The following is a 13,363-nucleotide window of genomic DNA, read 5'->3' on the forward strand; positions in this document are numbered from 1 at the left end:
CCCCCAGTCAAGACACATATCTATCCATTATCAGCTAAATGGATACAGCCCTGAGAGCCCCACAGGCGGAACGTGAAACTTCTAACGGCTGACGTCTCTTGTGCCTCAAGCGTTGTCAAAGGCAACAAGGTCTCCCTTTAATGTGTTATATCTGCCTGTCATGTCAGCTGCCTCCTTCTCTGTCTTTCTCAGCAGCGTTCTCTTTTCTTACATTTTCACTCTTTCACCTTTTGCACCTTGATTTATAAATCCTTTTTTCCCTTCCTTGTTTTTTTTTTGCATAACCAAGATCATCCGCCGTCACCCTCCCTGTAGCATAGTAATGTTCTCAGAAATTACAGTGAGGTAAACAGAGCAGGATGTCAAAATGAAATAACAGCTACAGGGCTGTCAGCTCTAGCGAGTGGGCCATCCGTCAGCAGGAAATGACACGTCGGCCGCCTCCCTCCCTCCTGTCACACACACAGTTGGATTTCTCCCGTCCTCCTGGTGGCAAGGTGAAGGAATTATGCTCATCAAAGGACCAGCGCAGCCTGGAGCCTTTCCATTAGCCTTCTACAACACTGGTCAATGGCAAGGGGACGGACACAAATGCCAGCACACACACAAGACGCATACACACATAAAGCTAAAAAGGCACAGCATTACACTATATGGATTTGACGGAACATACGCATAATTACTCTGTGATAGGATATATACACAGATACACACGTGCACACACACCTCAATTACGGTTTCATTCATAGGCTGACAGCAGAGCATGTGCCAAGGCTGACATTAAAGGAAATTAAATCTCCTTGTGGAATGGGGCAGCCCATCTCACCTCCCGTCAAAATGCTCCCATTTCCATTCCTCCCCGTAACCTTCTCATCTGGGTATTTAGGGCTTTGTGGTGCGGAACGTCATCAAAGAGGAAACTTAGCGAGGCGGCCGTGCGCAGATGAGGCCTCCCCGCGATAATCCCCCAGCAAACAGAGCCCTCTGCTATTAGCCCACGCGCACAAATTACAGCTTCAGGTTCTGTCGCGCTCTTTCACAGCGTGTACTGTCACACGCTTATAGGAGAAAGTGCTTTCATTCAAAAGAGCGTGCACATTCACATGAACTCTCGTATCATTGGCTTAGCCCAGTGACTGAGTCAGTCAGTTAACTCTTTGACCCAGACCTCCTGTATGCATTGGAATACGAAGCATTTTTGACATAATCCTGAAAAACATCGCCTCACATAACCAATGAAACGCAAAGGAAAGCACAGCTGCAAGACTACTCACGCCAAAGGGACTTAGCAGGAGAGTGACACATGTGCAGTAGATTTTTTTACGGGCAGATTTAATTAAGCCTCATTCACTGCCAAATCCTGTGTTATACAAACGAGACCTTTCAAAAGCACGTAAATGTGACAAACCTGCAGAAGAAGGAGGAGTTCAGTTTGGTACTTCAGGTCCTGGTTAAAGGAGAAAGAGCTATTTTTTCCTGTTTTCACATTGGGAACCGGCTTCCTCCCGAAAGATTTAATCAGATCAAACGTGTCCTGTCAGATAAGACGGCTAATTAATCAGGGGAGGGACCGGCCTTCTCCTCTGACAGATGGAGAGATGGAGGCAGGACACTGGTGGAGGCTCTTCCTCTCCTCCTCCTTAACCTCTTCCTTCGTCTTCAACAGAAAGCAAAAGACAGAGTGAGACAGCTTTGCCCATGGCAAAGCACAGGGACTCTGTAAAGATTCTCAAAGACAGTGTTTACATGCAGCCTGCAACTGAAGTATCTCCACAACCCCCCGACTGAGAAGAAGACAGACTTCTCTACTGAAGTTGCTGTTTACAATGCTGCATCTGCTCGTGGAGAAGATCACAGAAGATATACATTTCTTATTTATCTAAGGCATTAATTTGAGGCAGAATAAACTGAATTCAAAGTAAAGTATGGAAAGAAACAGACCCTGAATTTCAAATTTAGTACAAATGGAGTACAAGATTAATCTCTAGTCTTCTCAAAAACTCAACATCTTTTTACTGTTTTGTACTATGAGCTCAAGTCCATTTACAGTAAATCTTAAAAAGAAATTGAAATATTGACTCATCACATTAAGCTGGACACCAACCACAGCGTAGCTGCCATTTTGTTATGTTGCTTTTGCCATTGTTAGCCCTAACCCGAGGTGGTCCTGGCTGCTGCTGTTGGAGGACAGGTTTGGAGATGTGGGTGTTGGATAAAGAGGGGGTGTGATGAATGAGCACCGATAACAGATCATAATCTGGCTGGGTGCCTGATTGGATGGTTAACCTGGTTGGGAGGATGGATGGAGTGAACTTTGGTATCTAAGAAAAGAATGTGCTGATGTGCATCATAAAGAAAAATAATTAGAGTTAACAATGACTTAATGTAGCTTGATGCTTAACTTAGAGACTGGCTGTCTGGTAGAATAGATAGATGGATCGATAGCTGGTTGATTTACATGGTGGCTGCCTGGCTCAGTGACTGATTGACTGGTGGGGCTGGGGCTTCTGTTTCCAGATGTTCTACTGTAGAGCTCATGGGGCCCTCTGATACCTCAGGCTCAACCCACCACCGGCTGTGCAGCTTCACCTAGCTAGCAGCAGCCTCTAGGAACAACAGAGAAAGTGCTGTTTTACAAAACCCACTACACGGCTTCTCACTCTCTGTATCTATCTGTCTTTCTCTTTCAGCTTAACACTTAAAATTGGTTTAAAAAGAAACACACCCGGAAGATGCCATACAAACTTTTGTAAATATGTGCCTCACACATAATATATGTGCATTCTATATATACAGTACACACCGTGCCATATCCGTATGGCATGTGAAAAGATCAATGTGTAAGTGTCATTAAGGCCAAACCTCATGTGAGTTCAGCCAGTTAGGTTCCACTGTTGGCAGCATTGTGTTGTGTTCCTTGATGCCTGTTTCATAATTCATACACTTGTTGGTGATACATTATTTCTCATCTTTTCTTCTCCTTTTTCCCTGTCTCCTCTATCTATCCTCCCCTACTATTCTAACCCCTGGCGCTGCAGCAACAGGAGCAGGACCCCACCAACCTGTACATCTCCAACCTGCCAGTGTCTATGGATGAGCAGGAGCTGGAGAACATGCTGAAGCCACTGGGTCACGTCATCTCCACGAGGATACTGAGGGATGCCAACGGGGTCAGCAGAGGCGTCGGCTTCGCCAGGTACGCAATAGTAATGAAAGGAATGTGTAATAACTAGCTGATTACAGGACATTGTCCGCACCCTGACATCAGGTAAAGTGGTATTCTAAACCACCAATACTCTAAATATAGCAAACCCTCGAACTGATATTGATTTTTTTTTAGGTGGGCCTTTTTAGGGAGCTAAAATATGTTTAGCTTCTTCCCCCATCCACTAGCCTGGAAACGTATGAATCTGCGGAAGGTTTCATTTGTTCTGGCAGATAGGTCTGGCCCCTCTCCCATACAGACAGACCGTTTATCTCATGTGGGGCGGGTTTAAGATGACTGACAGCGTCACTGTCCAGTCTGCAGGTCCATTCAGCAGTTTTTTTACGCTCACGAAATTCAGATCAGTCCGTCAAACTTTCAGGGCTTATCATATATGCCTCGAAAAATACTTGCAGACACACATTTTAGTGAACAGTTTCGAGAGCTTGTAAACCTGCCACCATTGTTTCCCACTGATCACGCTCTGCCGTTTCATTGCTATCATTGGTTGAAGGTCTATCCTATTGCGTCCAGAAGTATTTTGCTCTGCATCAATTAGAACTGCTCTTGGAAATCAAAAATAATACACTGACTATGGATAAATACATCATACAACCCCCACTCCAAAAGATTCTAACTATCCCTCAAAGTTGCAAACTTAAAGTGCTCTATGGATGCTGCAGCAGTAACAAGGAATAATTTGCAAATGGATTTGACCCATGTTAGTTGTGCAAATACTCTCACAAATGCACAGACTAAAGTGCACACAGATGGACCCAAATACATAAACATGCATTGGCATACAGGCACACACTTGTACTTGCTATGTGTATACACACAGTCACTCTAAAAAAAGACACTTGTCAGATGAATCCTGCCTCCAGGCAGTGGAAACCTTAAAAGGTGATTTGTTTGCCAAGCCTGTTTGACGTTTGCGTCTGCCAGTGGATGTGTTTGTCCATGCCTGTGCATCAGAGTGTTTGTGTTTCTGTGTATGTGCACACATACCAATAATGAATGCTCGGTCCAGTACATTCTCAAGCATTTATGGATAGCTGAAATTAACTCCTTGTCCTTACAGTATAGCCAGGTCTGTCATATTTACACCACCAACACTGAATGGTTTATTTCTTTTTCGACTTAGAAAAGTTTCCACTTCAGCTTGTTAATCCCCCAAAGTCATAAACTGCTCTGTCCTTGTCCTCTGCAGCAGCCACCAGCCTCTCATTCCTCTCAACACATTGCTCCCTTGTTTACCCAGAGGAGGCCACTGACGGCCACAGAGCCGCCATCTTGCAGGGATTTTTCTTAATCACCTGCTCTGGCTGAACTCCTCTCCTATTCCCTGCTCTATTACCAAGGGTTACAGCAGGACAGACAAGCATAAACACACACAAACAGGCACTAATGCACATATATGAGCATATGCACAGACTGGCCTCTACACATGTGCATGCACTATGCACACATACACACATATTAGTGAGCAGACCCCAGCACACACATAGACAAGCAGGCAGCCTCCTGCAGACCAACAAGCAGAGCACAGCAACAACCTGCCACAGGCCACCTGTTCAAGCAGCACTCAGTGGGAGCACGAAGAGACATGATGGAAAAGGGAGAGTGAGGCATCAGGGGAGGGAGAGATAGAGACACACAGTGTGAAACAATCGGCAGGTAAAAAGAACTAATCATAGAGGTTATTAGAAAGAGAAAGAGAAGGTGATGGGAAAGAGAATTATGAGAGGGAGAAAGATTGAGGAATTGAAAGTGAAACGAGGGAGTGTGTGTGTCTGGAAGAAAATGTGAGTAGTGCATGAGTGGTGTTTTGGGTAGATAAGGGGAAACGTGTAAAATAATGAGAGAGGTAGAAGGTGTTATTGTGTAATTGATAAGTACAGGTCAGAAAAAGAACCCAGAAAGGGATTCGGGGAAAAGAGAAAAATAAATGAATGCATTTTATGAATTGCAGAACTCCTGTTAGCTGTGTCAACAGACAGAAAGACAGACAGCTGCTGAGGGTTGGGCCATGAGGGGCATTAGAGAGAGTAAACTGAGCTAAGTGTTTGTGGGCCGATCCATTACTGTTATCAGAGCCCATTACTCCAGCCCCAGCACTAATCATTGCAGACAGCAGCACCTGATGCCATTAACCAGCAGCACACAGAGAAAGCCAGTCTGCCTCACTGCCTACCTGGCTGGTTTGCTGACTGACTGGCTACCTCGGAAGTCTGACTGACCAGCAGACAGTCTGGCTGACCGGTTTGTTTCGCTTTGACTGCCTACCAGCCTGTCTGCCTTATTTACTCCTCATCTGCCCACCTGTTTTCTGTCTACCTACCTGCTTAAAAAAGAGTGAAGGAGAGATGGTGTTAAGGAGGAGGCAAACAATGAATAGCCAGAGGGGGTGTGAGGAGGATGGATAAAGAGCGCTGGTGAATAGAGAGGGAGGCTGAGCATCAACACTTCCAGTGAGAGAACCACTTGAAACTCTGGAGGAGGGTGCTGCATTCAGCCTGATTCCCAGCCCCTTTTGAGGTGGACAGCAGAACAGACAGCTGAAAAATTGATTTGCATTTGATAATGCAGAACACAAACACATTATTTCACACGCACTAAGTTGTTAGGCTTTAGTTAAAGAGGCAATAAAGAGGCCCCTCTGTGTCACTGGGCTTCTCTCTAAAGTGAAAGCATTGGCGTGTGTGTGTGTGTGTGTGTGTGTGTGTGTGTGTGTGTGTGTGTGTGTGTGTGTGTGTGTGTGTGTGTGTGTGTGTGTGTGTGTGTGTGTGTGTGTGTGTGTGTGTGTGTGTGTGTGTGTGTGTGTGTGTGTGTGTGTGTGTGTGTGTGTGTGTGTGTGTGTGTGTGTGCGTGTGCGTGTGCGTGTGTGTGGATTAAGAGCATATTATCCATGCATACAGATTAGGTAACACCCAGACATGATGCTTTCATCAAAAATTTCATCATTTATAAAAACAATATAGAAAATATAAATAAAACACAAACCCTGTTATGATATACTGACATGGAGTAAAACACTTAAAGAACACAAATTGGAACTTGGGAAAATAACCCTTTATTTTGGCCTATCTGTAAGGAAATGGAAATCTGTCTCCACTTACTTTGTTTTTCATATTGGACGCGGAATATTTTCTATAATGTAGAGACATCCAATCATTCTAATGTTTATTTTGTTATTTTTACTCATGTTTCTTATTTGGCTGTTTTACTGTATGTAGGTTCAGTTTGTGTATGGCTGCTTTTGTTTGGATATTTTGTTTGGACATGTAATCACAAGTCAGGTCTCTTTGGTTTGATGAAATACATATACATCTAAAAATATCAAACCATTCCCAGTCTTTATATACATAAAAATCTATTTTGATCAGCTGAATGTCAGTGTTTTTACTGATCAATTTTCTTTACTGATCTAGTGCTAGTGACGTGCTAAAGGCTAGTTGTCATGATTAGTGATCAGCTCACACACTGGTTACTATCAGTCTTCCCAAACACAAGGGGGAACAGAGGGAAAAGAAAGATAGACTGGGGGAAAGGGGTGGGTTCAGGGTCAGTGAGAGATGGATGATGCCAGGAAGTGTGAAAGATTACATATTCTAAAAAGAGAAGAAGGGAGAGGAAAGATGTTGATGTGGATAGGGCGTCGCAGAGAACCAAACGGACGGCAAGAAAAGGAGGGCACGGAGAGTAAGTGAGAGAAATGGGGAGGGAGAGAGAGAGGGTAACAGTGAAAGATGGAGGAAAAAAACAAAGTTGAAAGACGGGTAGGAATGAGAGAGACGTCAAAAAGAAGAGGTGGAGACGGGCTGGGAGTAAGATGGATGGGACGGAGAGAGCGATAAAGAAGCTATGGTAAAAAAAGAAGGATGAAGGTAGAGATAGGAGAGGGGTGAGAGACAGAGGACAGAGAAGTGAGAGGCTGACAGGATGATATGAGTATTCTTGGAGGTGAGAGCGAAAAAAGCATGAAAATCCGGAAAGCATTGCAATGAATTCTGCACATTTCAAGAGCACATTACCATAAGCATCGGCAGAGCAATCACTCAAGCCTGCATTTAAAAACAGTCTCATTTTAAGATGAGTTCTGTGTGAGTTTAAAATAAGGACTCTGCATGGTGACATATGTACACTACATGTTCATTATGAACTTCTGACTCATGCAGACAATGACGTTTCCAAGCAGATAGACAAACAGACTGGTGTTATTAGTACTAGTATTATTCTAGTGTAATTTAACAGTGATGCTGCTCAGCCAGCAGAACACAGTCTGGTGGGTGACTCCTTGCAAATGCGTCATCAGTGGCACTATTTAACCCCGTACTCCACATGGGAACGGTTACAGTCCGAAAGGGAAACAAGCAATATTGATTTGATTATAACAAATAATGAAATGCAGCACTGCTCTCTATGATATATTCTGATTAACAAATGGTAGCATGAATAGATTAGAGGTAAACTGTGTCTCATGCCAAAGATACCTTCAGCTGTTTGTGATGATGAAAAACTCTGTTTTGTTCTGTAAAGAAACTTTCATTTTACCATAAAGCAATTCAGTATACTTACCACAAACACAAGCAGAGGTTAAGCTCTTTTATTTTCATGTTGTCTTTTTTATTGAGTTTTTTTTTAAAGGTGGTCAATTTCATAGTGAGTTTGAAATTAAACCCTTTGTATCACTTTTTGTTGCAGGATGGAGTCCACAGAGAAATGTGAAGTAGTGATACAGCATTTCAATGGAAAATACCTGAAAACCCCGCCAGGCATTCCAGGTGAGTCTCCCCTCCTGCTTTACATTGTTCTCGCATCATCCCTTTCCTCCTTTCTTGGAAAATCATCACCTTTGCAATGAGAAAACTTCTTTCTAATTCAATTATGGTAGTTTCTCATCTCAGATCTGCCGGACAGCTTGATAGATTGTATACAGCGTTGTTTCTGACATCTGAAGCTAGCTGTCGAGGCTACGTCTGAATAGCTGACGGTTCTATAGGTCTCCTCCTCTCTCTTTCTCTCTTTTTCTGTCACCATCTCTTTCCCTCCCTGGTGGTGCTGCTGCTGCAGGCTGAAACTTCTCGGGCAGGAGAAAGCCCTCTTAATATTCACACTCATGCCTCTGTGCTGTTCTTTGCAATCTACTTAAGAGCTTGCACTCTCCCCTTTTTCCTCTCCTGCTCATGCTCACCATTGCCGCGTCCTCTGTCCTTCCTACAGTATCTTTCCTTTCTGCAGTCACCCTAGACAGTGGAACAAGGTTCCCAAGGAAAAAACAGGCAGGGGAAAGAGGGTGAAACAAAGAATGTCACAAAATGTAGACAGATGTAGACACAAGGCTGTACCACAAAGTGTTAGCGCAGAATATTCAGGGTCTAAAGTTGCATCACTCTCCCAAAAGTTTAGAACAAAAGGTAACATTGGAAATGTTGGAAACAGAGCAAATCTCTCAGGGAGTAGGAGTGACAGGAGGTGTTAGGAAGAGGTGGAAGGAGAGTAGAGATATGAAAGAGTAAAAAAAAATGGCCAAATTGAAGAAAAAACATGCTGCCTCAGCACTTTTGGGAACAGGTGCAGCAGCACTTGAAGTCTCCCATGCATCCCAGCAGGACGTGGGGGCCAGACAGGTCGACACATTGGAGATCTCCTTCACCCCTGTGGCGTTTTTTATTAACAATACTCACACCTACAACCAGAGGCACAGAAACAGACCCATAAATCGCTCTCCACTATACAGTAATATCTCAGAGAGACTGGATTTAGAATTTCCATATATGCTCAGACAACTGCATAGCCAGCGGCCATTAAAGGCAAGGTGAGTGGTTATATTGAAGTTGAGCCGTAATAGGAAACCTTTAAAGCTGTAATATCAGGCTGACCTTCCCCTTTAAGGGTCTATCTCCTGGCCGCTCTGGCTTTATTATTGTTAATGGATTGTTCAGGCTTGTGCCAAGCATGAAGATTTACTGCTCTGATCGAGGAAATCCTTCTGTGGAATTAAGAATAGTTACGTTTACAAGGTGTGATCTGGTCTGCTGCTTCTGTGGTCCTAAAGGGTCGATGAAATCTCAACTTTACATTCAGGTACGTCTGGATGTGTACACACGACTGGCTGTTGCAAAAGCTTTTATTGTTCTGTTTGCTGCAGCCATTTGTGGTTTGATCATTTGGCTGCCATTTCTATCACTTATGATCTCACCAAAGTGATTCCTGAAATTTGTGGACTTGATTTTGGAAACCAGGTTCATCTGATAAGTCGTGTTTTGTTTACAGCAAAGACTCCTTGATTCCAGATCACAGCAATTAACTTGCTTACTCCAATGTTGGTATTACTGATAGGAATAATGTCCAAGACTGCTAAGGTAACACCCATGTTTAAACAAAAAAGAGTCTGTGCTTCAGATTCTAAGATGTTGTTCTATTCATGAATACTGATGGATAAATCCCCACTCTGTCATCCCTTTGATACTTTTCCATAGTTTGCAATTGAGTGTGGGGGTTGAGGAAGTGTGCCTTTTCCCCCTTTCTGACCATGTTAAGTTTCTGTCTGCTAAATGGAGATCTCTGGACATTCCTCTGTTATCAAACTCAGATGTTTCTCTGTGAAGGACCCCAGGGCTGTTTCTGTTTCTCACACAGGCAGCCAATAGCACTTTGTAGATGTACTTTTGTGTGTTTGAATACATGTGTGCACGTTATGGGTGCATATTCAAATCCATGCATTTTAAAGTGGGAATACACACATACTGTTTTTTTATGTGTGTGTGTGTGTGTGTGTGTGTCTTGTTAGTGGTATTTCCCCAGAGCCCCTTGCTATGCAGGGCAGCTTCTTCATCCATCCTGCTTTGACAGTTCAACAGCAGCCCCCCGGGGGGGCCTCGCCGCACACGGCACAGCAGGAAAAACGTGTGTGCATGTGCATGTGTATAGTCTGGCACACACAAACACACACACAATCCACGGAGGCACAAATATAGTCATGCACCACTAAATTTGACCTGAGTTGAATGTCAACATCCCCATAATGCTAATGAAATCCCCTTTTCCCACTATTTAGCCTTCGAAACGTCCACAAACACAGACAAAGTTGCCGTGGTAGCACACACACACACGCCTACACACATACACCACAACACTATCACATACACATGCACACACGTTTTCTCGTTGTACCAAACATGCTCACCAATCCTCTCAAGCCCATATCTGACAAGCCTCTGCATTCCAGCTCAGCTACTCGATCATACTGTGTCAAGATATATACCGGTATATGTGTGTGTGTGTGTGTGTGCGTGCGTGCCTGCGTGCATGCCTGCGTGCGTGCGTGCGTGTGTGCGTGCGTGCGTGTGTGTGAGATGGGGGTTGGTCTTGTTATAGCTGCCCTCTTCTACTCAGGTGTGTCCAGTGGAAATACAAAAGGATATTGAGTTGTAACCTTGCTGTCCCAAACCAGGAAGCAAATATGTGGTTGTCAGGTGCCAGGCCATCTGTTAAATTCAACTGACCATGGGAAAATAAACGGAAAGGAAGTGAACGTTGAGTTGCAGATAACACACTGACACAGAGACGAGGAACATACAGATTGTGGAGACAACAGATGGCAATTAATGGCGCCATAGTCCACTTCCATACACTTCCTGTTTAAATTTTAATGTAATAACATCAAACTTCCTTGTGATTACATGAGATGTTGAGTTGATGTACAGTGTGTGTGTGGTGGGGGGTGATAGCAGATGGCAGCTAATGATACTTAAACAGCTTCCCTATTCTAACTGTTAAGTTTTTAATGAAATAGTGTCTAATTTACTTGTGGTTACATGTGCTACTTACAATTTATAGTTTAATGCACTTTTGACTCATGTTACGCAGAGTTGGCATGTACAGAATTTGAGGTGTTAAAAAGATACTTGTAGTGATCAGACATCCTTTACAATTGTAATTAGTGCATTAAGGAAGTAGTTTGGATCTCTTGAAGTGTATTTGTGTAAGGTACTTATCCATAGTCAGTATACTACCTACAGTAGTCAGAGCAGGCACAGAAACTGAGCAATGTACAGCTAAATATATTTTAGCCACCTAAAAAAGCCCACCTAAAAATAAAATCTATCACTTTGAGACTGTGATGTATTTAGAGTATTTTCACAGCTTTTCCTTGACATCAGACAGCCCCGTTTAAGTTCTCACAGGGGGAACTGAAGCCCTTATTTACGCTCTTATCAAAACCACTAGACTCCAGGGACAAATAACAGTATTTTTACATTGCAAAACATGGAAGTTACTGGTCTTTATCGGTGAGTTTCTTCGTTAGTTCCTAACCCTTTAAGACATCAAAGTCACACAATATAAAATAAACAAACTAACCGATCGAGGCAGCAGTAGCCCAGCAACTTCCATGTTTTGCAAGGAAAAGATACTGTTTTCGTCAATGAAGTCTGGTGACTTTGACCAGAGAATTAAGCTTCATTTTCCCCCCATTTAAACTTAAACAGAGCTGTCTGACATCAAGGTAAAGGGGTGAAAATGTGCTAAATACAGCCTTTGTTAGGTGGCTAAAATATGTTTAGTTGCTGCCTGCATCCCCAGCAGTATATTGCTTAGGTTCGGTGCCTGTCGTCCTTCAGAAAAAAAAGTACCACGGCATTCATATAAAGATGCATATAATCAGCTACCCAGGTCTGGTTTATTTGGCGAGGCCTGGTTGATATGAGAAGTGCGTAGCTTTTCTCCAACAAGCCAGTCACCGAGGCCTGCTCCAGCCTCTCAGCTCTGCCCACGTCTGATTGTGATTCAGAGAGAGGGACATGATCGATTGCCCTGATGGAGCACTACAGCTGTTTAGCTATTCTGTGCAATGCGGTAGCCGGTCTCCCTGTCGCTGTTGCAGGCTGTGAGTGTGCATTTGCCCGCACACATATACAAAGTAATTCACTTACACGTGCACATGGATAAAGTACATGTATGCCAAAATACACATAGGTGTGTGTACGCATTTGTTTAAATTAACATACTGCACATGTTTCTAAAAGTTCATAGGATGAACACATTGATAGACAGACTTAGACACTCATGTAGACACAAACTCCTTTTTGAGGAATGATCAACTTTGCAGTTAGAGGTGAGGCTAAAGAGTTATCCTTGTTTTTCAGTGCATGTGGATTTACTCAATACACCAAATAAATACAATTTATGAAATGTGACTACAGCAATAAACCATACTGAAGTGAGCCCAACAGGGACGCATTATGATTTACACTGCAACCCTGAGCACTGGGAAAGTCAAAGGAAGCGCAGATAAAAAGTGATTTAATCCGCTGGCTCCACTGAGCCTCGCTGATTAAAGCCCTTCGTCCCACAATGCATTAAACAGCTTAGAGATGACACCCTATGGTAAATGTAATTTCAACCGGAGATACATTAGCCATTGTTTGGTTTTGTCAGGTGAGTAATCTCATGTACATACCATATTGTGTGTGAGCCGTGGCAGAGAGGAAATTGATAACATTTGATACATGTCCTGTGCTGCTCAGGCGAATTGCTGCTCTTTGTGCGATTTAACTTCATTTCATTGCCAACAATCAAACAACAGCTAAATAAACAAGACATGTGTTTTCAGAAGGGATAGATACAGGTAGTGTTGAGCGTTGCCAAATGACAGCACCAGACTTCAATGGATCCAGCATTCTCATGAATGTCTAACCATGCAAATACAGATTCAGTCCAGACTGAATGTGCAGAAACACTGCAGCATCTTCCTTTCCCCCTTCCGTTGACCTGCTGCCAATATGGCAGCAGAGCTGAGAGTCGGCTCCAATTTTGTCCAATAGATGCAGGATAAATAATGGAAACCACATCAGGAAGCAGCCACAGTGGCCCTGGGAGACGGAACCAAACGGAAACATGCAATATGTACAAGCTTTCCTGCCTCTTTTTTTTTTCCTTTACAATATTCTGGCATTTCTCTCGCTTTTTTAAAGATGATTTTTATGGCTTTTTAGGTTTTTATTCGACGAAACATCTGAAGGTTGATAGGAAATGAGGTAGAAAGAGGGGGGCAACATTCAGCAAAGGGTCAGAGTCGAACTCAGGCCTCTGCAGTGAGGACTTAACCCAATATTTGGGGCCCTGACTTTTCTTTAACTTCGGTTTCCTTTTAAA

General features: G+C 43.3%; 1 protein-coding gene across 5 annotated transcripts in view; it reads left to right on the forward strand.

Moving 5' to 3' along the window:
- Positions 1 to 13,363, forward strand: part of LOC310955661 (RNA-binding motif, single-stranded-interacting protein 3) — a gene marked incomplete at both ends in the record, with an annotated part of 278,373 nt that overhangs the window by 195,732 nt on the left and 69,278 nt on the right. For all 5 annotated transcript variants that reach the window (XM_083925620.1, XM_083925623.1, XM_083925621.1 and 2 more), the window contains 2 exons: positions 3,039 to 3,196; positions 7,910 to 7,989. In XM_083925620.1, the coding sequence (XP_083781746.1) occupies positions 3,039 to 3,196; positions 7,910 to 7,989 (238 nt within the window). The remainder of the gene's footprint in view (positions 1 to 3,038; positions 3,197 to 7,909; positions 7,990 to 13,363) is intronic.

The sequence above is a fragment of the Echiichthys vipera genome (genome assembly GCF_963691815.1).
Source record: "Echiichthys vipera genome assembly, chromosome: 13".
Lineage (NCBI taxonomy): Eukaryota > Metazoa > Chordata > Actinopteri > Perciformes > Trachinidae > Echiichthys > Echiichthys vipera.